This window comes from Meriones unguiculatus, chromosome 2 (assembly GCF_030254825.1).
Source record: "Meriones unguiculatus strain TT.TT164.6M chromosome 2, Bangor_MerUng_6.1, whole genome shotgun sequence".
Taxonomy (NCBI): domain Eukaryota; kingdom Metazoa; phylum Chordata; class Mammalia; order Rodentia; family Muridae; genus Meriones; species Meriones unguiculatus.
The window spans coordinates 43909017-43934716 of NC_083350.1; the positions used below are offsets into that span (position 1 = coordinate 43909017).

The window sequence follows — 25700 nt, forward strand, 5'->3', positions numbered from 1 at the left end:
TGCAGGTGCATGTGCAGGTGGAGCATGTACATAAGATAAACTCATATACATAAGATAGATAAACACATCTTTAAAAATATGCTGCAACAGGCTGGAGAGATGAACACTGGCTGTTCTTCCAAAGGTTCTGAGTTCAAATCCCAGAAACCATATGGTGGCTCATAATCATCTATAATGAGATCCGGTGCCCTCTTCTGGTCTGCAGGCACACAAGCAGGCAGAATGTTGTAGCAATAATAAATAAATAAATATTTAAAAAAATTTCTGCAAGGAATTAGTATTAAATTTGGTGTTCACGATCTGTGTCCCTTGTCAGGTCCAGGCGCCACCCTCAACAACTGAATTAAAAGAGCCAAAGTATTAGCGGAGAGCAGAAAAGGAGATTTTTATTTCAATTGGCCTCATTGGAAAGAGGGACAAACAGATTCAGTGACCCTCTCAATTCTGTTTTTGGGGTTCTGATGTGAAACTGAAGTTTATATAGTAGAGCAAGGTTATGCACACCTAAGCAGTCCTGGTCAAGGTGTGGGCCCCCACCACTGTCAGTATCTGGGCTTCAGACTCTTACTGTAAGGTGACCAGTTGGTACACCTGTGTGAAATCTCTTTCTGGCTGACAAGCTTCCCCGCTAGCTGGGGCCTTCTTCTTTTCTCAGAGTGAAATTCCTGGGGGAATTCTCATTTCTGTGGGGCAGGCTATTTCAGCAGTCCGATAGATTGAGAGGCTCACGTGTCTCTTTAGATCTTTACCTCTGTCAGGCAGGTTGTAGAATGTTCTTACTCAAAGAGCTTCCCTAGGATATGTATTTACAAGTACCGAGTCTGCATACCTGTAGGTTCGATAATGCCAAATAGCTCCCAACCACCCAGTCCCTCCCTAAAGACCTTCCTATCAACACTACTGCATGGGAGGCCAAGTTTCTAAGTCATAAAGTCTAAGGAGATATACAAACTGCAGTAGTCAGAAGCAAATGCTATAAAGATATATAATATATAGTTTACCCCTAATTAAGGAACAGCATTTTATTCAGGAAATAAAATATATAGAAAATGTAATTACTGGAGCTGAAGATGTGGCTCAGGTGTTAAGATCACTGACTGCGGGCTGGAGAGATGGCTCAGAGGTAAAGAGCACTGGCTGCTCTTCCAGAGGTCCAAAGTTCAATTTTGTGGACAGCAACGACATGGAGGCTCCCAAACAATCTACAATGAGATCTGCTGCCCTCTTCTGGCATGCAGGCAGAACACTGTATACATAATCACTAAATAAATCTTTCTTAAAAATAAAAACCACTGACTGCTCTGCCAGACAACTGGGGTTCAAATCCCAGGATCCACATGGCAGCTCATAACTGTCTGTGACTACAGTTCTAGGGAATCCAACACCCTCATACATGCAGACAAAACACCAATGCACATACAATAAAAATGAATAAATTATTTTTAAAAAAGAAAATGTAATTACTTTCCTTTCTTTTCATTTATTTGGTAAGTCTGGAGACTGACCCCTAGGTCATCATTCCAGCCCCAACTTTGCTTTAAGGTTTGTTTCCTCATTCTATACAAATGCCCTCAGCTAAGGTCACACTTTATGAGTGCATTTCAGAATCTTCTGCAAACAGATCTTATGAAGCAGATGAGGGTAAGAACAGAAAAAAAAAGGGTCTCTATTACCAAGGAAGGGAAGGGCCTGGTGAAGCTTGGAGATGCCCAAGTAAACTCTCCAGTTCGTTTAGGAAACACATTCTAGCTGATTCCTTTTCCTGGCAGACTCATGACCTAAATGAATGCTGGGGGAATGCAGGAGTCACACAAGGGTGGTTTGCCCCTTCATCTGGACATCAGCTTCTAACTTTGGGCTTCTAAAGTCCTAAGAATTAATTTTAACTGTCTTCTCTTTCTCGAGTACTGTTAACATTTAGTGTATGTTTAATTTCATTTTCAGCCAGAGCCTGAGGAGACCAAAGTGCTAAGAGGTTAAATAATTTACTGAAAGTCACAGCCCACATGCATTGCTGTGAGGGCTTGCTGTCCCTGTTGCTTGCAACAACTGGTTGATTTTTTAGGAGTTGTTGCTGGGACATCAAGATAGCTCAGCAGGTTAGGACGCTTGCCACTAAACCTGATAACCTGAGTTACATCTCTGGAACTTACATGGGAGGAAGAGAGAACCAGCTCCTGTTAAGTTGTCCATGCCTGTGCCCCCATCTATAAATACACTAAAAATTGGAAGTGGTTATATGAGCAGAGGCCATTGCAGTAGTTGACAGTGGCTCTTAGGGGCCCAGACCAATATCTCGCCCAGAAGCTTTGCAAATACACTGTAGAACAGGCCAAAATAATAATAATAATAATAATAATAATAATAATAATAATAATAATAATAATGGTTGTGAATTAAAGAAGCCCAAACCCACCAGGATGGAGGACAGGAGGGATTCTTAAGGCTATAAAAAAGGAAACTAAAGTGGAATTCTGTCCAAAGTTCTCTAGGTTAGCCTACAAAGAACGCCGCTGAGCTGTTCTGAAAGCAAGCACAAAGCCTCTTTTGTGACCGCTCTGAAAGAAGTGGAGAGCGGTGTGGAGAAATGCTGTTTATGTGCAGATGTAAAGCAAAAGTAGGCCACATGCTAGCAAAGGTCAAAAACTATCTTTCATCAAAGGAATAGAAGAGACTGTGCAAAGCCCACAGCCAGTGGACTGGTGACCCACGACAAAGAAAAGGCCATTGTTGTAGCTTAAGATAGTTTTGTGAAAGGATTTGTATCGTCCTGTGCTAGCACACTCGGGGGGGGGGGGGGTGTCACAAAATTGGACTGTCTACCACAGCAAGTTATTTCATTTGGGAGACATGAGAGGCAAAACATCCCAACAGTCTTGAAATTTCTGTTAGGTACACAAAGCTTAGAGATGGGTCTTTAGAGATGGTGCTTGTTCCACTGAATTAGTTCTTTCTGGGCAACATAAATCACAAATTGGGGGCTATAGCTGATGTCACTGTGGTGGCCTTTGAAGTCTAAGTCATTTTCAGAAGGAGTTGCCTGAGCTGTGAGCTTCATGCCCTTCTCAGGAACAATCCTCCCGTGTCTTGAAATTTGTTATCCACAGGTTTTTCTGAGTGGTGTTTCACACTTGAAAACCACAAGTTTGACTGGGAAGAATGTTCTAGACTCTTGTGAAGATGAGACAAGCCTGTTTAACTATTCGAATTTTATTCTCCCTTTGACATGAACTTGTGGAACACTCAGATAGATAACTCATACCTTGTTAGTATTCCTATGAGAGAAAACAGGTAGGCATTTTGCACATTAGGCAGCACCCACAAACATTACTGCAAGCATTAGCGGTATTTAAAATGTTTCTGGTTCACAACTGGTGGTTGTATAAATGTGCATGGCTTAACGTTTAGACACTGGATCTTGGGACAGTCTCTTATAATGCAAACCCATACGCTCAGTTTCACTCTGCTTCACAGGTCAGAGGAGGAGACAGGCTGCGCCGGAGTCGGAGGATAAATATCTTTCTACGTGTGCGTTAGTTATAGGACCTAAGTAAAGCCACAATCTGTTAATACAGCCATGGATTTTTTTTTTCTCACAATGTCATCAGATATCTTGGTAGTAGTGAAGTTGTGCTTTCCACAGTGGGCAAAATGATCAAAGTTCTTCACTTTCATAGAGTCCAGACTGAGCTGCCAGGCGCTGAAACTCTCCTTCAGGGTTAAAAGCTTGCTTCACATCCAAACCTTTCCCATTTAGTGCTAAATATTTGCTGAAAGTTGGTCGAACACGCAGCTGCTTGGGAGCTGGGAGCGTTTGGTTTGGACGGGCTGAAATGAATAGAAATTAATTCAGAAAAGTGGTTTAAAATATACCAGCTGACCTTTGTAGCCCCTGACAGATATGGTGGAGGAATGATTATAGAGAAGAGTTCCCCACAGGCCACCCAAGGTTTGAGTCTCCTGTTTCTCAGCTCCCTAGTTAAACTGGGCTGCTCTGTGACATACCTGTGACATCTAATCTCGTGTTACATGCGGCCACGCCAGCCTCATTGACTGCTGACACTGTATACCACCCAGCGTCCTTCTTGTTTACATCTTTTATCAGCAGAGTTACTCTTCCGGCATTATCTTGATATAAGCTGGAAAGCAACAGACAAAAAACGAAGGTACAGGAATTAAGTGGTATGGCTGCCTTATAGAATCTAACTGATAAGAAAAGGCTGTTAAAAATTCCAAGACTGTGTCTAATCAATGTCAAGTAGTTACTGATTTTTTTTTTAAGTTAGATACCCCACCTATGAGTGGAGGTTTAACCTAGTAGAGGATTTCTCTAGCATGCACAAGATCCAAGGCTGGATCTCTAGGAGACTCATACAACCTTTCTCCTGCTGCTGTCCCCAGAAGTTCCTTTTTAATCTTTTTATGTCATTTATTTTTTGTAGCCGTGGTTCTTCATTGTCAACAAAAGATGAATTTTAGACTATTATGTCTTATTTTCAGGATTACTTGAATCTGACTTAAATATGTATTTATAAGAACAGACAACCCAAGATGATAATTTTGTATGTATTTATAATGTGTGTAAAATGTATAACTAGATTCATCCAACCAATGTACACACCAGTTAAGAAGATATCATCTCAGCTGGGCATGGGGGCCCATGCCTTTAATCCAAGCAGTCAGGGGAGGCAGAAGCAGGTAGATCTTTGAGGTCAGCCTAGACTACAAAAGTGGGTCTAAGACAGGCAAGGCAGCCCAGAAAAACCCTGTGATGAAAAACAAACAAACATAGACATAGGAAGTAGGAGAAGACAGGAAACAGGACAGGAGTCTTCCATAGAGGGCCTCTGAAAGACTCTGCTCATCAGCATATTGAAACAGATGCTGATACTCATAGCCAAGCTTTGGGCAGAGTGCAGGGAATCTTATGGAAGAAGAGGGAGATAGAAAGACCTGGAGAGGGTGGGAGCTCCAGAAAGAGACCAACAGAACCAAAAAATATGGGCTCAGGGGTTCCTGCAGAGACTGATGAATCACCCAAGGACCATGCATGAAAAGGATCTAGACCCCCAGCTCAGATGTAGCCCATAGGCAGCTCAATCTCCATATGGGCTTCCTAGTAAGGGGAGCAGGAGCAGTCTCTGACATGGACTCAGTGGATGGCTCTTTGATCACCTCCTGCTAGTGAGGTAGCCTAAGTAGGCCACAGAGAAAGAGGATCCAGGCAGTCCTGATGAGGGTCATGCTAGGGTCAGATTGTAGGGGAGGAGGGCCTCCCCTCTCAGTGGACTAGGGGAGGGACATGGGGGGAGTGAGGGAGGGTGGGGATGAGAGGAGATGAGGGAGGGGGCGTCAGCTGGGATATAAAGTGAATAAATTGTAATAATAATAATAAATTAAAAAAAAGAAAAAAGGGAAAAAGACAAATGTACTCCAAAATCAAATAAATGTTGCTTTAGTAGAATATGTACACATGTAGAAAATCTCATTCTTTTTATATAGCGATTGTTAAACAATGTGCATATACATTTTTAAATTTATAGAATTGTTTCAAAATAAATGTAATTGTATTTTAAAACCCAGCATGCTTTAGTGTTTGGCATTTATCTGATCAATACTTATTAGCACTCAAAACATTAATGTTAGTGTTTTTGAATTCTTCAATTATTATAATGTCTAGTTGTAAGTAACCAAGTGATTACTGTTTATATAAATGAATGAACTGTTCTATACCTAAAACAAACAAACAAAAAACCAAAAAAAGAAAAACAAACAAATAAAAAAGTCTCATCTCACCTTATCCGATCAGTGTTGAATTGGACCATTTCATTGTTTCTTTTCCAGAAAAGCTTTGGTGGAGGAATAGCTGAGATCTGGCATTCTAGCTTCACTGAATCTCCTTCAAAGACTTTTTTACTCTGTGGCTTGTAGATAAACATTGGTGCTCTTTTATGTTCTTTTGCTGAATATATGTTAGAAATCAATAAAGATCACATTAAGCCAAATTATATAACATTATGAAATTTGTATGTTAACGTTAAGGCTTTAAAAAGCAACATCAGGATTGGAAGCTTTTTTCCTGTTAGATAAAATACTGTATACATTATTATCTTACTATATTCAGAGTTCTTAAAATGGAATATAATGAGCTATTGATGTTATAACTATGTTTCATTTAAAAGATAAGTCATTTCATCTACACGGAAGCAGCATGCATGATGGGAAGAATGGCAGAGAGGTGTGATTCAGATCCCTATTGGGGGAATGCAACTTAGCAGTGGAGCATTTGTCCTGCTCGTGCAGGGCTGTGGGCTTGACCCTAAAGAATGAGATCTCCATGGGCCATGTAAAATTGGAAAATTTTATTTACTTTCTCTGGGCCTCAGTTTTATCTATTGCTAACTACACTCTCCAAAACCACCAAAATCAAACTCCAGGTTGTAGTGACAGATCTGTCAGAATATGAAAGAACAGATGCTTTGTAATAATATGCAGATGTCAGTAATTATCACAACCACCTACAGCACGAGGAAACGGGAAATGGTGACTGAACACTGAAATTGGCTCTTCTAAAGGAGACATGAAGAGGCTGGATGGATTCTAGCCAAGGAGTCTCTCAGCTGGAATAAGACATTCATTATGAACCCACTGGCACAAATACGATTTACTCAAAGCTTAATAGCATGAAAAGCGTGTGTGCAGGGCGTGCATGCACATATATGTTTTATCCCCAGCTCACTTCTTGATGCTCTGTTTGAGGTCCCTACGTCTCTACTATGATCTTAAAGATCTTTTGTTGAGACTAAGCTTAAGAACACCGTCCATCCTTTAACCCAACCAGACTTTTACATAACAAACAGTAATTCATTAAATATTTTTTGTGAGACCATAGTTTAATGCATTAAGTATGACGTATTTAAATTACTTGCACATGAGTTTTCATAGAGCTATGATGCCATAGTGTGAGGTGAGAGTTTGTCAGACTCTATTTTCTCAAATAAATAGGGATTTTGTTTGTAGGGGACAATTATAATTGGATGCCACTTTCCTAAAAATTAACACCTGCTCTCCATTTTTTTTTTCAAGTAGGAATTTACATTATGAGAGCCTGTGACAATTCACATCAGTATGATTCAGAAAGGCCACACTGCTGACTATAGAGAAGATAAATTATTAGACTAAAGTTTCTGCTTTGAGCTATATCAACAAACGCTTATACTGTCTTATTTGCTCCCTCTAAAATCATATCATATTTTCCCTAGTGATTCTTCCTCAGCCATGTTCACTCCTGCTCTATTCACAATAGCTAGGAAATGAAAACAGTCTAAATGCCCTTCAGCGGACAAACGGACAATGAGAGTGAAGTGTGTACATACACATTCAGTTAAAGGAAAAATAATAATGACATTGCAAGAAAATGGATGGAATTAAAACATTTATTGTTTGGGGTAACCCAGACCCAGAAAGAAAAACAAAATTAGTATGTTCTTTCTCATATGTGATTCCTAGATCTAAATTTTAAGATGTGAGTATAACTTGGAGCAACTGCAGAAACTAAGAAAGAAAAAAAGGAAAGACTATGGGAGGGGCTGAGGAAGGCCTAGAGAGGGGACATAACTGGATTGAAGTGATTGAAAGTCTCCTTTCAAGGACTAGCTTTCATAATACCAAAGGGAAATACACATACTGACAAAAGGGTGAAATACTCGATAGTTCTACCTGGCTATGGTGAACAATGACTAGGACTGCAAGATATACCGAAAGGTGCAGTCAGATGTTGGCAGTGACCAACAGCTCTCTGGACTTAAGGCCGACTCAATGGGAAGAGAACCCCACCTGGTACTGGAAACCTAGCCAGCTTCCTGGGACTAGTGCATTCATGGAGGCTTAAAATGAGAACTTACTGCTCTCACTTTATTAGACCAGCACAATTCCTTACTGTGTTCTAAATACTTATCTTTACACCCATAGGTAAGTGTAGCTCTCATCCCTCATCAAAGACACTTCTCTTTGCAGTAGGGTGAGATCATAACTAAAGCACACACCTAGTCAAGTACAGAGAAAAACTGACTGTGAGGTATGCAGCCTCGATAGATCGATCTATAGCACAGCTCCTGCACCAAAAGCTCAGGAAACATTTTTAAAAATGGGGCAGAGAGATTGTAAGACCCTTAGGAAGAGGAAGTCTGCTGTGAGATGGTGCCTCACAGCACGGACTAGAAATATAGGGAACCTTCACCCATGACACCTTAACATTATTCCTGCCTAAACAAGACCTGAGCAAGGAGGGTACCAGGAAATGTGCTAACACAAAAAGAGAGAAACCTCACAGAGCTCCATTCTTTGACAAAGAGCTACAGGTAACAGAGGGGGAGACCTGGTCATCTCAAGGGATGAGATCCCTAATTAGTTATAAAATACCAATGGTCAGCTCTGAAATCTTACCCAAGAAGCAACGCTAAACAGATTCAGCGGAGTACCCATCTGTCTGTCTATCTATGATAAACGTAGAAAGAAGCCATACATTTGAGAGGATCAAAGGGAGTGGCATAGGAAGGACTGGAAGGAGAGGGTATGAGAGGGGCTGGAGGAAGGAAAGGGAAGGGGGAAATAATGTAATTATATCTTAACTCAAATTAAAAGAGAGGAAGCAGGATGAGCAAGCCCTAGGAAGCAAGCCAGGAAGCAGCTTCCTCCATGGATTCTGCTTCTGTTCTTACCTCCAGGTGACTTGGCTACCTTCAATGGACTGTGACTTGGGATATGTAAAGCAAACCCCTTATTCACCCCTTCCCAATGATTGAATCCATATAAGATTGTAGCACTGCCTTATTACCTTTCCAGGAAAGAACCAGAGGTAAAGCCGTCATTCGAATTTTACTGTTTTCCCTAAATGTCTTTTTGTTGTTGAAGGCATGAACAGCCATCACACTAGATTCTATAGGTGTTAACCTTAAGCATGAAGTCCTCCAGGTTTCCCGTTTAAAATCTTTTCTTTTATAAGACTCTTTCTTTTTCAGCCGTGTAGCCTTTGAAGGATCTCTTTGGAGGCTTACCCAGGACATCCAGTTTCACTGTGAAGGTGGCTTCTCCAGCTCTGTTCCTGGCCACGCATGCATATGAACCTGCATCTGATGCTCTGACCACTTCAAAGATGAGGGAGTGAAAACCCTTCTCAGACACTATCATTTTGTGCAGTTCATCTGACTGCACCGGTCTCCCATCTAGATACCATGACACATCAGGGGCTGGCAGCCCACTCACCTAGAAACAAAACACAGCACTTTTCTATTTATGATTTTCACAGCTTCATAGTCTGGATTTGCAGTTGAGAATGCAAAGCATTTACAAAGCATTTGCCAATGTATTTATTGTCAATTTTTATTGTGAAATTATAGACTTTAAATTAATGTATTATTTTTAGACTACATCTAATTCTTTCAAATACAGCCCTCAGGCTCTTTAGTACCTCTTTTGGTTCCTTTATCTAGAACATTAATTTATAGTCTATGTTCCACAAAGAATATGGAAGTGATGACTAGCCAGTGTAGCTAAGAGTGAAACCAAACAAAGTCCTACAGGCAGGTATGTGGGGCTTTCAAGTTAACAAATAGTTTTAAAAAACAGAACTCTTGAGCTACAATTTTTCACATAAGTGCTAGTTCTTTAAATGTTTTCATGTGAAGACATTCAACCCTAATAGCAACTCTCACTAATGAGGAATCTGGAAAATTACTTCAGGAGGAAGAGTTTTCAGCTTTAGGATAATAAAAACGTGACGGTCTCTTCTGTAAGGGGTGCAAGTCTACTTGAGACACCTATCTCGTGTGTGTGTCTGTGTCCAGTATATCTGTTTACTCAGGTAACCTTCCTAATTTTATGGCGTGACTACTATTTGTCATTCCCATTTCACAGATGGGGTGGTGAAGCATAGGTTAGATACCTTGTCAAAGTTTACACAGGTTTGGAAGGTGGCGCAGCCAGGGTTCAAATGTGTGCCAACTCAGCTTCAGAATTTGTGTTTCTTTTCATTGTACATAGTGATTTTTCAAGCTGTGTGGCAATCTGTAAAACTTTGGGGAAAGGGACATTTTCCCCAAACTTAGTACCCCATTGCTGATATGTCCTTAGCATTTAAAATCTCTTACTTTGAAGTCCATTCTGCAGAACCTTCCCTCTTCGATAGACATGTTTTCTGGCACTTGAATGAAGCGGGGCGGGTAAAACTTCTCCTGGATGGCATCCTGATCGTTGGCCTCTGCTCTGGAGGATGATCTACTTCTAAAAAACATTAAATAAGGATTGTGCAGAGACATTCTTCCTTTTCTGTCCACACAAGACAGGGTAGCCATCAGGTTACAAAGCCCAGAGACTCTGGTTTGGTCTGATGACATGGTGACAATGGAGAAAGGCATTAGGGGTGATGTATTCAGTGGCTTACTTGATTACTGGCAGAAATTTATCAGTTTAGAAACATCTGGTATAAACTGAACAACCTTCTCCTTTTTAAATTGTTCCTTATATTGAGCAATGTGTGCCTCATAGTCAATACTGGGTTTTCCGTGTTTTGACAGAGTTATTTAACATGGAAATGTGGTACTGAGTATATGACTAAAATTTTTTTTAAACTCCTTTTGAGGTAGCTCTGAAATTTGACAATTTTTTCATCATCATCTTTGATATTAGAAAATGCACTCTGTGTTTTGAAAGAGCATAATAAACTGGAGGGTTGTATATATGTGTTATATTTTTAGTGCAAAACATTTTAGATTCCAAAATATATCTCTCTTTACAAATTAAACAAAAAAATTACCTTACTTGTGATGTGGGAACTTGGAGCCGTGAATGTTCCGGGTTATGCTGCTTGAGATGAAAACAAAATGAGAAGGTTAACATGCAATCGGTCCTTTCAAATGAAGCAGAAGTGAGGAATGGTAGCTGAGAGGAATGTTTCTAGTTGGGCTGTGGCTGTTTCTGTATGTAGGATACTAACTGCCTATTTCTTTAATAAGAACCCCACGGAGTTAATAAGACGGTCTCATGAGTGTGATTTATGAAAATCAGCTGGACCCAAATGGCAGGGTAGCTCACTCTTCAGAAGACTGTTTTATGATAAAGGATGATGTGTCCCTTTGATGTGTTTGACACGAGGACACACAGTACACGTTGTCCTTTAGCAAAGCAGGAATAGGCATGAGGTCACTCGTGCTGGCAGTAGGCAGCGGGTATCAAGATACTGCTGACAAGTTCCACCAATAACAGTAAACACATATTAGACTGGAAAATACTTCTCCTTTTAGCTCATGGTATAAAGTCCCATTGGACACCATGGGAAATACAGATAAAACTCTAAAAACAATTTGAAACATGATTAGTTCCTGCTTAATTAAAGGATATTTACCTTTTATGATTCATATTGAGTGCCAGAAAATTATTTCTATTTGTAAACAATGTTAGGAATTGAACATTATAACTGGATTAATCAATTATATATTTACTGTTTGCTTGTCTAAATGTTGCTGTGCTTGGCACAGTGAGAGACTGAAAGGAGAAAATATAGTCTCAGCCCAAATACCTTTGAATATCTGTACAGGGCCACAGAAAACCCGAGTTCAAGACATTTTGGGGATGAATCTCCTTAACCAATGCATTTTGGATTTTTAAACACAGTAAACATTTTGGGCTAGTCTTAAGATTCCTTAAATGAAATGTCAAAACAACATATCAATTCAGCAAACAGCCTATTATTTTTTTTTTAGCAAAAATATCAAACCTAATAAGAAAACACAAAATCTTCAAAATAAGTATTTTCTAAAACAAACTTAGTTTTAACATATGTTCAGAAATAGCAGAGGTGTTTTTTGTTTGTAGTTCCACTGTGATTGAACAACATTTCTTATTACTTAGGATTACTGTTTGAGAGTATAAACAGTAAGATTTAACCTTTCTGGCTTCGTTGTGTTTCTGCTGCCATCTTCTTGTCCTGGCATTACCACCTTCCTTTTAAACACTCTCATAAGCATTAAGTAACTTTTTGAATAATTTCAACCAGTAAAGATAGAGTTGTCTTATTCTGGCTGTAACTGAGTTCATGACCAGAGTTCAACATAGAAGATGCTCCATGTAAATTTGTTGAATGGTGGATGAATGAATGAATGAACTGGTCAGTGTCTAAGATCTAGTTCTTACTCCCATTAGAGTCTGCTCCATCCTTTCTAGTTGGTCTAGTTGCCCTTAACAAAAACAAATACATTTTGTGCTTATTTCAAGTTTATTTTCTATTTTCTTTTCTTTTTTTTTTTTTTTCTGCATGTTGACATCCAGTTGGACCAGCACCATTTGTAAGATGCTGTCTTTTTTTCCATTGAATGGTTTTGGCTTCTTTGTCAAAAATCAAGTATCCATAGGTGTGTGGGTCTTCTATTCAGTTCCATTGATCTACCTTTCTGTTTCTATGCTAATACCATGCAGTTTTTATTACTATTGCTCTGCAGTACAGCTTGAGATCAGGGATGGAGATATTTCCAGATGAACTGTTGTTGTACAGGATCATTTTGGAAATTCTGGATTTTTCGTTTTTCCATATGAAGTTGAGAATTTGTTTTTCAAGGTCTGAAAAGAATTGTGTTGGTATTTTGATGGGAATTGCATTGAATCTGTAGATTGCTTTCGGCAGAATGGCCATTTTTACTATGTTAATCCTACTGATCCACGAGCACGGGAGATCTTTCCATCTTCTGAGATCTTCTTCACTTTCTTTCTTCAGAGACTTGAAGTTTTTTTTTCAAACAGGTCTTTCGCTTGCTTGGTTAGAGTCACACAGATCCCAGCGTCATCTCTGTTGCTCATGTCCTTGTAGACTATTTAAGAGGGTGGTTTACAGAGGGAGACAGAAAGTGTAACTGCCCTTCAGTTTGCCTTTCTCACTGGACATGTGTCTTTAAGTTACCTGTTATAATTATTTGGTCAAGTACAAGTCTGTGTGTTTTCCCTGTATTCTGAAGCTAGTGCTTTTTTTTGGGGGGAGGGGGGAGGAAAACGAGCTTTCATTAATCTTAGAGATATTACCCAATAGAATAATTTCATTAGTTTGTTCAGTAAAAGGTGTGTTTAAACTCAGAAGCATCGCAAAAGAAAGTAGATATGTCACAAATACAGTTTAAAATATCAAACAGCTTAATAATAATAATAAAAAAGTGCCCAAGAGGGCCACAGTTGTGTGCCCCTCTGTCCCAGATCCTCAGCAGGCTGAGAAAGGGGGAACAATTAAGCCCAGCTTTAGGGCTGACGTTCCTGTCTCACAACAAACAAACAAACAAACAAACAAACAGCAAAGACCACAGTTACATATCAATCATTTTAAATTACCTGTGGAGAATCTTGAACATCACTGTTTTGAGCCTGAAACACAGCAGCAGCATTCTGCGGTCCTAACAACCTTCGAGCCATCTTCTCCTCATAGGTCAGTCTCTAGAGGACAGTGACAGGGGCGTTTGAATAGGCACACCTCTAAAAACTACTACTCTAAACTGTAGCCCTAAGTTTTGAACCATACCTTCCACAATTCCTAAAGAGCCTTGTCTTCAAAAACAAGTGACTAATTCAATTGTATCTGAAGAGCTTATATAATAATTACAGCTGTTTTTATTTGTCCATAAAAATGTACACCAGGTGCAAAAAAATTGATTTGATAGTATTTTCTATTAGTTGCTTTGTAAGCAGACATTTTATGTAAAGGTAGTGTTATCTATCTATCTATCTATCAATCTATCTATCCATTAATTTATTGAGACAAGATTTCATGGAGCACACGCTTGCTTTGAACTCACTATGTAGTGAAAGCTGACTTCCAACTCCTGATCCTCCTGCCTTCACTCTTTCAACTTCAAGAATAACAGAAATGTTCCAGCCTCTTGAGTTTTTGAGAGAATTATGTGTAAGACAAAATTTTCATTGTATTATCTAGGGTGATTTTTGTTCTTGTTTTGTTTTTGTTTCATCCATTTACTACTGAAAACCAAAAGAGTAATAAAGAATTGCAAGCAAATGTTCCTTTAAAAATAAAAAGCAAATCCTATTTCTTGCTCTTTTTATGGGCATAGATCTATGAGAGACAGAATTAAAGTTTTTTTTTTGTATGTTTAGTTGTGCTGGATATCAATCTTATCAATCTTACATTAGATAAGTGCTCTACCACTGAGCTATATCCTCAGCCTTAGAACTTTCTTATTGGAATCAGGTTTTCAGTTTAATTGGACATTTGTAAGAAACGGATAGTTTGCCCACTTGATTTCCATTATGAAGAAGGGTGTCCTTGCATTTCAGCTTTCTCTCCAAATCTTGAATCAATGCTTCTTTTGATCCTTGGATTTCATGGTCAGGAGTCCTTGGAGTAGGCTTAGCATTTGTAGTTTGGGATGGCATGGCATTCACAGGTTGGCTAACTGAGGGTTGTTGATAGCTTTAAAAAAGAAAATGATAGAATTTATGTCATTTCTGTAAGCCATCTTTAGATACATTGAATCTACTGCTTAGAATTTCTAGTGTTGTTGAGAACAGCAATGATCCTGATAACAGTCAAGAAGGATATAAAAATGGCTACCACCTTAGCTTCTTTCTTGGCAGGAGAGACCTACATAGTGGGAGGAAGAATTTAGACACAAGAAGGATATCTAGAAAAACTTGCCTAAAAAATGAGATGGTTAAAGGGCACTTTTGAGTTCTTTTAACCTTCGTGTTGAATTTCTTGTGTGGTGAAGTGGATATCAGGCAGTAGGTGCTACAGCTGCCTCTTCTGGGCAGAAGAGAGAGCTAACTTTAAAACATTCTCTTTCTAGCAACCTGTGATCCCGGGCTAGGTGTGATGGTGTGAAAGTCTTTATGCTAGAGAAATTGACAAATGCCACCAATCATAGCTTCTTTTTTTAGAGACGAATTGACTAGCACACCACCTGTGTTTTGTGAATATTTTACTGTCCCTCAATGGGATCTCTGGCTTTCTTATTAATACCCAGTTCCAGTTAATTTTATACTCAAAATGATCCAAGCCACTACATACAAATAACCTTTAATGTAATGATGATTTCTTCAGTATTGCTTAGTTGCTTTTTTTTTTGTGGAGTAGAAAAGAAAGGGATAATTAGAGAAAGATAGAGTATGAAAAAGAATTTGGAAAAAATACCACCAATCCAAAAATGATTTGAAGAGTTCAGATTCTTATATAATTTCTGCTTCTCCAAGTTTCCATATTGACATTGGTAAAGAGCAGGGGCAGCAATTAAGGGATCCCATATTTCTAGCTGTTTATGTGGCTCAAACGTTTCCTAATATTTTATATTGTTTTAACTTAGTTTGCTGATTTAGAACCTACCTGGGAAAATTTGCACCATTCTAGTTAATAGGGGAAAACTGGCCCCTGCTCTATCTAATGAATACTTTGTATTGATCATAATAAATGTTCCCTAGTCATCCAGATCCAAATGAAATTAAGATTCATGAAAGGACTAGTGGTTTCAGAGGAAATGAAGATTGAGTGGAACCAGAGCCTCCACATTGTGGCCTGGGGGACCTGGTGATAATCCCAGGCTCTAATGTAAACAGACTGATGAATAATAGGTGCTGTTACTCATCACCATGACACTTTGTGTCCAACAACATAAAGCACAGGTATGGGGGATCCTGTCAGCTGAGTGAATGGATTTTTTTTTTGTAGTCAAGATATACTGTCTTAGAAACTGATGATACCAATTATCCCTTTACATTTAGGTATCTGGATTTTCCAGTTGTCTATATCAATTCTCAATTAAAGTCTGATTTGTTAAAAAAAAGTAAATAGTCAAATCAATCAAATATATAACTAAATAGTGAGTTCCATTCCTCAATTAAATTCCTGGGTGAAAGTGACAGTATTTCCTTTGCCTTTTAATATTCCTGCAGTGCATGCAATGGTAATTGCCTATAATGACTTTTAATTCTAGAGTCCCGTCCGATTGGTTAAGTGAACTAGAATTAGCCATTTCTGTTCTCATCATTATATTTCCCAGAAAGCCTGATACATTGTTAATGACAGCAAGTGTGAGAGCCACAAGAAAGCCTCAGTTAGTTGGTTCACTACACATTCTTACAGGCTGCACATCAGATGGCACATGTGCTAGACCTCAAACCTGTTCTTATAAACTAGTGCTGTGCTTTCACACTGCTTTATAGGCCCTTTTCTTTAATCACTGACAATCCTGATCACTAAATATGCTAAAGCTCAGAAAAGTGGTTTACCAAAAAGGCTATTTGCTGAATGCCTCACAGCAAGGTCTTTGGAAGGAATAATCAGAATTAAAGAATTCCCTTCACTTTCCACTGTGTAGTTTGATCATCTGCTAAAACTTTGCCTAAGAACTAACTACCACCGAGAAGCAAAATATGACTTTCAAGTGTCTTTAGGTCAGAAGCCAAGGTATTATTTTAGAAGACAGAGCAATCTTGAGCTCATCATAACAATGAGAATTGTGCACAAATGTTCAAAGGGCCAGGACTTTCTACACAGCACAGCTGGACAGAATGGGTATCAAGTAGCAACGGCAAGATTAGAAGAGTTATCAACAGTTGCTGAAAATGGAACAGCTAAAGCTGGACCTTTGATCTCTGGTTTGTAGACTTCCCAGGACTGCTTTCTTAGTCTCTATTTTTGCCTCTCCTCTTCTTAGTTTTTTGCACAAAGCTAGGTATGTGGTTGAGGCACTGTGAATATTTGTTTGATAACTTTTTTCCAAGCAAAATTAAAATAAAATTGAAAGACTTTACTAGGGAAAAATTATAGTCAGAGTAGATTACATATTTAAAGTCCTGACATAAGAAACTGGGAGGTACTAAGAAGCTACATGAAATATCATATTAATAATTGTGAACAAGAAATGGCTACAAAGTATGCAATGAATATAACTGGAATTTGTGTGGAGTAGGGGAGGAAGGTGTTCATTTGAAATATTAAGTCAAAACTATGGGAATGTTAAATTCTGAGTCAGGAACCATTGACCATCAGCCATTATATATAATTCAGTTTAACATCTATAGAATTTCAACATGTTTTTGAGCGTCCTGGTTTTTATTTTTCAAAGTAGGGAATAGGTTCCACTACAAGTTGGGTTGCTGTGGTCAGTTCAGCTGCTTTTCTGGAATTTCAACCAAAACTGTAATTTTCAGAAAAAAACTAGCTTAACCATCTTATTTGCTGAACGCTCCCATCATTTATGTAAGTAGACTGAATGTGTATCAGAACTTGATCCCTGTTCTTATCTATAGCCTAATATTGTATATTATCTATAGGCTAATGTTGTACTCAGCGCACTGCTCTATAGTCTGCTCAACATCAAACACATCTCTAGAGAAGACAGAAGAATCAGCAAGAGTTCCAGTAGGACTCCGAGAAGACGTGGTCCACCGGACAATGCTTGAGATGCCTCTGATTTAATCTCTGACAGTCTCACCAGCCAAGAACTATGAAAACCGATAGCCCTAAATTTAAATAAGTGCAAAGTATTCAGTTCATGATTTAAAAAAAACTCAGCTCCACATGGCGTTCTTCCTAGGCCAGCTTCTTCCAGGACAGTCTCCTGCTGTGGAAATACAGCTCACGCTTGCTTCAGGCTGTAGGTATTTGTTCCTGGCTTAGATCATCCAACAAAGTTCAACAAGTTATGGCTTCACTTACCCAAATAAACCTTAAAGCCACGAGACTTCATCTGTCTCAGCCTCCCATCTGATCCTAGTAAGGACGGTTTACACAAGTGACCAACCATCTTAGTTCCAGACTTATAAAAAGTGTTAGTTTTAAATTGTATTAGCCAAGAGGATAGTCAGGATTAGAGGGAGAAACGGGTAGGAAGAAAAGACTATGACCGAGAAGAAACTTAATAGCCTTTGCTTATGAGGGAGGAAATCCTATCCACCGAGGAGCGGACAGGTGCTCTGCATCCCAGCCAAGCCAGACCTTAGAGGAATTAAATTTGCAGTAAAAGGAACTTAGCTTCGAGCTAAGCAGAAAGTTCACAGTTCCCTGGTATGTTAGAAGTCCATTTTTCGTTTTTTCTGAAGACGGAAAATAATAGGGACACAACTGTGAGGGAATAATGGGTAATTTGAGTTGCACTCAGCCTGGACACTGGGGAACGCGTGAGATGAGTTCTTACTGTCGGTATCCTGGCTCAACGAGACTGAAGCTCGTTCTACCGTTTTACATTCTAAAGGGTAAGAGCAGCCCACCCTCAGATAAAGCACACGGCACATGCAGCATACACAGATTGACTTACTTGGAGTCCACGGCGGACGGGATTTTACTGTTACTGTAATCAGGTTGAGACGGTAATATAGAGCTGAGGAAGCTGGCTGGGGACTGGTTATAGGCAGCAGAAACCTTTTGGCCTGGGTTGGGGCCAGCAAACTGCTGGGAAGCAGGGTAAGCAGAGGAAGACACGGTGATGTGAGAGCTCACTGTGGAGGAGGCAGAAAACCTCTGCTCCGTGCACTGGCGAGGCTGGATGACGATGGAAGACTGTTTGGTCTGGCTAGGGAAGCTGGAGGCTTCGGGTCCTGGAGGCTGCAGTCTGGAGCCGCATGGATTTTGGGACTGAATGAAGTGTTTTGGGCGTTCGTAGTTAAACATGCTTAGCTGGTATGTGGAAGATGGATTTGCTCCCGGAAGGGTAGAGTCCTGACCGTGGGGTTGCAAGCCTAGAATTACAGAAGGTTGCAGCAAGTCACAAACAGCCTTAGTCTGGCCCTCCTGGCCAAGATAAGGAGAACACTGTACTCCTGGCGTTGGTGTGTTTTTCTTGAAGAATACTGTTTCTGAAAGGAGGCGGGTGATAATTAAGTTACAGGTTTCGTCTAAACCGTATTGTTTATTTGACATTGTCAACAAAACCTCCTGTGCCCTTAGGATCGCTTCAAGGTATTTTTCCTGGCTTCTATCGTTTCTCTTTACCTCTGCCTTTGACCAGGTGACTTCCCTTAGAACACTGGTTCTCAGCCTTTCCAATGCTGTGACCCTTTAATACAGTGCCTCAGGTTGTGGTGACCTCCAACCATAAAACTATTTTCGTTGCTACTTCATAGCTGTAATTTTGCTTCTTTTATGAATCATAATATAAATATCTGTGTTTTCTAATGGTCTCAGGTGACCCCTGGGAAAGAGCCATTCAACCCCCAAGAAGGGGTCGCGACCCACAGGTTGAGAGCCATTGACTTAGATCACGTAGACATGACTCATCTCTGAATGGAAGCATTTTATGTGTAGGTTTCAAGATATACAACCACACATTTTTCCAAGGAGCTGTTTTTGCTAAGAAATTCTTGTGATGCCAATCAATGTGATAGTTCTATCGCCTCACGATTAGATTTCATCCAGACACTGCAAGTTCTTTAACCTCAGAGATGTAAAGCTTTAAAACCAATAGCGGTTAACGTGTTTGAGTCAAGTCCTTCAAGACACATTCTTCACATTTCTCATCAGAGTAGATTAATGCCCCATTTGGCACATCAATTAACATTACTTTAATGTCTGTTTCCCATTTCTCAGTTTCAAAAAGTAGGATGAACATCCAATTCATTATGACCAATTTTGAATTCTTCTTTACTATTACAGTTCACTGCCTCTTTTTTTCCCCTTGATTCTGTATTGATCATACTGCCAAGGTAGATGGTAATCAAGGACTGACTGCGTGCTTGCTTGTCTGCCTGTGTATAATATTTATTACACATTGCATTTGCAAAGCGATGTCATTTTTCTTATAATATTTAGATTACACTTTCTAGTGATTGATCTTAGTGGTTTCTTGATTATCTAGTTTAATTTATTTGTTTAATATGTATCTTAGGCCAGTATTGAAATAATTATAGTTTTTATTATTTTAAATGGCAATCAGCAAGTATAGACGTAAGTAAAACAACCATGAAACTGGCCTGTCAATAAAGTAAAGATGGGTGCTATTTCTATTACTCTCTCTGGAGCGAGTGGCTTTTTTGTCTCCCTACAGCAGGCCCCATTTTTCCTCATGTTGCTGTTCAAATCCACCCTAAGGGATATCTTTGCCTCTGATTTTTCCCATCCCTATGTTAAATAAAGGCCAGAGCATTGCACAGAGCAACTAGTCCTGCAAATCACTGTAAAATCCACTTTTTAATTCAAAATAGCAGTTGAGTTAGCTTAAAAAACTATTATTTTGCTTCACACATTGCAGAGTAACCCTTAAATCTTGATAAATCAAATGTTTAGCTGCAAAGTTTACCAAATTGTTTATCCATTGAAACTGGATGCTATATAACTTTTTGCATTACAACCTGGAGGAAAATATTGTTCATGATTCATCTAGACCAAGGCAATTCATTCTAAGGTTTTCCTGGCTGGCTAGAGTTAAATTAATATTAGCAACAACAAAACTGCAAGGAACATGCATAGGAAAAGGCACTATTTGAGAAAGAACACTTGAAAAGTTATCTATTTCCTCATTTCGAGTTTATGAACCCAAATGCTTGAAACCAGAGTGAGTTGTAAAAAATGAACTACTTGAGGCCTTTTTATTGTCAGAGGGAAAGTTTGAGAGGGTAGGGCATTTTAATAGAAGCTGTTGTTTCCTGAGATAAAAAGGCTTTATTTTAAGATAGCTGGTTTTATAGTGATGGATCTCTTTGCTGAATCTAGAGGTTGGTTCTTAATTTCCTTACTGGGCAGGACAGCTATCTAGACTCATTCCCAACAGCAGGTGATCAGTTGCAGACACAGGCTGCAGATATTTTCCAAAAAGAGCTTCTGGGGTTTTTTGAAGACATTTTCAGAATGTCAACTGTCTTAAGAATTTTGGTATTTGTCTCTTTACTTAATATTGGATTTTTACAGCTCAGGTAAAGTCGCACTGTTTCAAAACCTTTGTTCTCGTCACCACAGCATTTCATACTGATGTTTACACAGTGTTGATGGAGTAATGTTTCTCCAGAGAACTCTGTCATGACTATTCTACAGTTCAGCTCTATTTTAGATTCTAACAGTGTTCTTTATCCTACTAATGACATGTCAATTTTAAAGACTATAAATAAAATATTCTGTCATCTCATATTATAAAAATAACACTTTAGGAATTTTTAATTTAATAGCTAATATTTACTAATATTAACCATTACAAATCCCTCTAGACTTTCACAAAAGACTGGATTGTGGTCACAGTCCCGAGTCACAGTTTTAATCTGATCAAATGAACATTTTCAAGGAAAAATAATGCTTTAAAATAAAGTCCCCAAATTCTTTGCCTGTGTCTTCTGCACAGGCCTCCAGTTTCAGTGGACTAAACAGGCCCCATTCTCTTTAAAACTGTGAGACACCATCATAAGATGGGAGCTGTCAGCTTTCCTTCTTTCTTTTTAATCCGAATATCACCTTTGCACATAGTCCTCTTATTCTAAAACCAAAAACCAAAAACTCAAACCACAGCACAAATAAAGAAGGGACTTACCCTTAGCTCAGAGAGGGCCAGCTTGTCTCAACCCACTACTGAAGAGAAGGGAGCTGCATCTCCTCGCTCAGGCTAATGTGGCTCTGAGCCTAGTGTCACCACACCCTGACTTTTATCAGCTGCCGAACAGTGACATCTGATGTGCTTCCTGTCCATCTACCTATGCAGGCCTGTCAAAGTAAGAGTCCACAATCTACACAGTATCTCAGATGTCTTGGTGATATTTCAGGAGTGGGATTACATGAGCTTGTCTCGCTGGCCTCTTTATTTTAGACATGAATTTTGACCATACGCTAGCAGGCTCAAATAGGTTGAGGGTGGTAACCTGGAAAAAGGGAGAAAGTGGGAGAAAACTTGATTTTTACATGTATTCACATTGGAGTTTAGAATCTCCCCCTCTGGGGAGATAAGGATAAAGGGAAGGAGACTGAGGACGAGTTGTTCTTCTCTGGTGAGAGAACGAGTAGGGAAGACCGCACACTTGTTTGTGCGTCGCCCTGTATCTGAGACCTTCCTTTTTTTCACTTGCTTAGTAAGAGTGGGATGGAGTCTGATTCAAACAGTGCATTTCAGGAGGAGGTGTGGTCAGGGCACGAGCCAGACACTGGAGTCACGCTGGCATCTGACCCGAAGGCAGACAGGTGGAAAGCGTCATTTAGTTTAGCAAGTTTATTGTCTCTGCCTAGCATATGTCCCTGAGACCTAGCATTCTTATTTTCAGAGTTTTAAACCCCTTTAACAATCAAACAAGATTAAGTCTGTCAATGCTTTCTTGTCCCATCTCACTTTAGACTGAACACAGTTTCCTTCCTTCCTTCCTTCCTTCCTTCCTTCCTTCCTTCCTTCCTTTCTTCCTTCTTTCCTTTCCTAAACCATGCACTGTTTAGGCATATAAATAACTACAGAATAAACAATTTTCAAATCAGCTAAGATGGTGGAATGAGGTAGGTGGTCTGAGGATCAGGCCAACCAATTAAGGTTATTTCCTCTCACTTGCTTCACTTCTCCCACTTCACAGGTAGGCACTCAAATTTTGTTTTGAGTAATACATGTGTTAAGGTTCAATAAATGTATGTTTGGATACACATAAGGCATATAAAATACTTTCTAATAGCCAGGCTTGATATTCTGTACCTATAGTCCCAGCTACTCAGGAGGATGATGTGAGAAGATTGCTTGTGACCACTTACAAAGCAAACTGAGAAATGGCCTAAAAAAAAATCTCTGCAACTGACCATATCTATGTGTCTTGTACTGCTATTCACAGAAAATTAGGCAATTGCTCTCTCAGGACATGGCCATTGTTTAGTAGAAAAGTATGCCAGATTTGATGAGCAGGTGGTTTCCTACAAAGTCTTATCTCAGGAATCTCCAAAAATATTTGAGCCCACCTGCTTTCTGATATCTCAAAATTTTCCAGAGGGACAAAGCTTTCCAACGAAAAGTATCAAGACATAAGAATGTGAGTGTGATAAAAACAGGAAAACCCAGGATGTGCAGCATCTTCTGTAACTGGTAATTTTAAGCATTTTAAATGGGCTATGTGTGGTTCACATTTGATTCTTCCTGAGAAAAGATTTGGTTTGGACAAGGAAGATGAGCTATTAGATTTGAGGTGTCTCAACGTTAAAGTTTGAGGTGTACCTTACCAGCCAAATTCAGAAGATGTCAAGGACAGACCCTGCACAATTTGCGCAAAGTGGCTTCTGATGAACTATAGCTGAGAAGGAATTTTAGTCCCATGTACCCTCTGTCCATCAAACTTTGCCTGTTCTTGCAGCTAGATATTTGTAAGGTTCAATATATGTGACAACCTCAATGACTCAAGACATAAAGTTCATCTGACACTAGAAGATCAAGGGATGATTTAGAAAGATTAAGTGTATTGGATAGTTTTATGACAACTTGACACAAGCTAGAGTCATCTGAGAGGAGGAAACCTGGATTGAGAAAATGCCTCTATAAAATCTAGCTGGAGACATTTTCTAAATTAGTTATTGATAGGGTGAGCACCCACCCCATTGTGGTTGGCACTCTCCCTGGGCTAGTAACATAAATGTAGGCTCCTTCTAGAGGTCTACATGTCCTCATTAAAACAAAAGGAAGTTAGACCCGACTTACTGAAGATGCAGGGATTATTTATGGGTTTCTTGTGTAAGAAAGAGATATTGATGCTTAAACATGGTGAGGAAATATCCATTCAGCATTTACTAGCTCTGTTACCTTGAACAAGGTTTTGCATTGCTGGATTATAAAATAAGGACAGTAGGGGCTGGGGCTATATCTTACCAGAGCACAGTAAGGTGTTCTATTACTAAGTGGAAGCCCTGGATTCTGTCCCCAGTATTTCATATGGAATTGTGCAAGCTGAGTGCGGTGGTACAAGTCTGTAATTGCAGCTCTTGGGAGATGGGCAGAAGGATCAGAAGTTCAGCTATGTAGGAACTGGACTACAGCCTGGGCTTTGTGAGATTCTCTCAAAGCAGAATAGAGTGGAACATCACACAACAGAGATTATAGCAACATCTGAAAAACAAGATTAAAAGCATAAACTCAGACTTTAGCATAAGGTAGATATCAGACCATAATACGTGTTACCCTCTCATAGTTAATTATTTTTCAGGATGATTAGGCAATAAAATCTCTAGAAAGTTGTGCATCCATTTTATTTTACTCTTTAAGAAATAAGTTTGATGTCTGACAAAGGGCTAATATCCAGAATATATAAAGAAGTTAAGAAGTTAAATACCAACCAACCAAGTAATCTAATTAAAAAATGGGGTACAGAGCTAAACAGAGAATTCTCAACAGAGGAATATGGGATGGCAGAGAAACATTTAAAGAAATGTTCAACATCCGTAGTTATCAGGGAAAAGCAAATCAAAACGACCCTGAGATTTCACCTTATACCTATCAGAATGGCGAAGATAAAAGACTCAAGTGAGAATACATGCTGGAGAGGATGTGGATAAAGAGGAACGCTCTTGCATTGCTGGTGGGAATGTCAACTGGTACAACCACCCTGGAAATCAATCTGGTGCTTTCTCAGACAATTAGGAATAGTGCTACCTCAAGATCTAGGGATACCACCCTTAGGCACATATCCAAAAGATGCTCAAGTATACAACAAGGACATTTGCTCAACCATGTTCATAGCAGCTTTATTTGTAATAGCCAGAACATGGAAACAACCCAGATGCCCCTCAGTTGAGGAATGGATACAGAAATTGTGGCACATTTACACAATGGAATACTACTAAGCAATTAAAAATAAGGAAATCATGAAATTTGCAGGCAAATGGTGGAATCTAAAAAGATCATCCTGAGTGAGGTATCCCAGAAGCAGAAGGACACACATGGTATATACTCACTTATAAGTGGATATTAGACCTATAATATAGGATAATCATACTAAAATCTGTACACCTGGGCTGGAGAGATTTCTCCATTTGTTGATATTTGAAGAACTTATTAAAAATTAATTTAGATAATTAAATTAATAAATACAAACTTTTCTTTTTACAGTTAATAAAAGTTTCACTCAGCTCAGTGCTGTGGAAATGTTCCTGGAATTTGAGTCTCTTGAGTGACTGAGGCAGGAAGATCATCTGAATGAAGCAATAAACAAGATCTATTAATAAAACACACACTGAAAAGCCCACTGCCAGGCATGGCATCCTCTTTTCAAGTTGCTGGTCAGTAGACCCTCAAGAACTGCAGTCTACTTACACTGCTTTTGCTCTTGGTGACTCTCCAGAACTTGAGGGTAAGATCCTATTGACACATACTTGAATCAACAGACATGGAGAAATCAAACTGGTTTGATTGGACACTTCATTCTCTAGTAGCCATCTCTCATAATGCTGGACAGTGCTATGTAGGCTACTGAAGGAGAAAAGTAATCACTCTTACCCAGCTATAAACCCTGTAAGCCATAATAAAAACCAGACTGTCAAGGCATGCCCATTAGAGCAGTGGTTTCATGAATGTTAAGAGAGTCACCAACCATTTTCTGATTGGCTTTAACACCTGCTCCAAAAAATGGAATCCATGCCTGGGTACTGTTGACTGAGTCAAAAAACCTCATGATTGGTTAGATCATAGGCCTGAAGGGAGAATCTAATATTATTCTGAGGAAATTTACATAACAAAAACCTGACATCTAAGTTCTTGTCTTTATACCCATAGATTGGCAAATCTGCT

The 25700-nt window shown here is 39.2% G+C and overlaps 1 protein-coding gene across 2 annotated transcripts; it reads right to left on the reverse strand.

Annotated features, from left to right (window-relative positions):
* Window positions 1–3200: 3200 nt before the first annotated feature.
* On the reverse strand, window positions 3201–21574 carry Myot (myotilin). 2 transcript variants are annotated; one of them, XM_021659613.1, is made up of 10 exons: window positions 21498–21574; window positions 18303–18723; window positions 14287–14461; window positions 13369–13470; window positions 10814–10860; window positions 10149–10281; window positions 9057–9264; window positions 5797–5962; window positions 4006–4139; window positions 3201–3828 (listed from the first exon to the last, which is right to left on the reverse strand). In XM_021659613.1, exons 2-10 carry the CDS (start codon window positions 18653–18655, stop codon window positions 3656–3658), a joined length of 1491 nt encoding a protein of 496 aa, XP_021515288.1. In that variant the 5' UTR covers window positions 18656–18723; window positions 21498–21574; the 3' UTR covers window positions 3201–3655. The 2 variants fall into 2 exon arrangements, with proteins under 2 accessions (XP_021515288.1, XP_021515287.1); XM_021659612.1 differs by having other exon boundaries at window positions 3224–3828; window positions 10814–10863.
* Between the last annotated feature and the right edge of the window lie 4126 nt (window positions 21575–25700).

Coding starts and splice junctions, on each gene's coding strand:
- Myot (XM_021659612.1), bottom strand. CDS start 18,655: ATGTTTAACTACGAACGCCCAAAACACTTCATTCAGTCCCAAAATCCA. Junction 10,282..10,813: donor GTTCCCACATCACAAGTAAG/GTAATTTTTTTG, acceptor AATGTTTTTTAG/AAGTAGATCATCCTCCAGAG. Junction 3,829..4,005: donor CACGAGATTAGATGTCACAG/GTATGTCACAGA, acceptor TATTCATTTCAG/CCCGTCCAAACCAAACGCTC.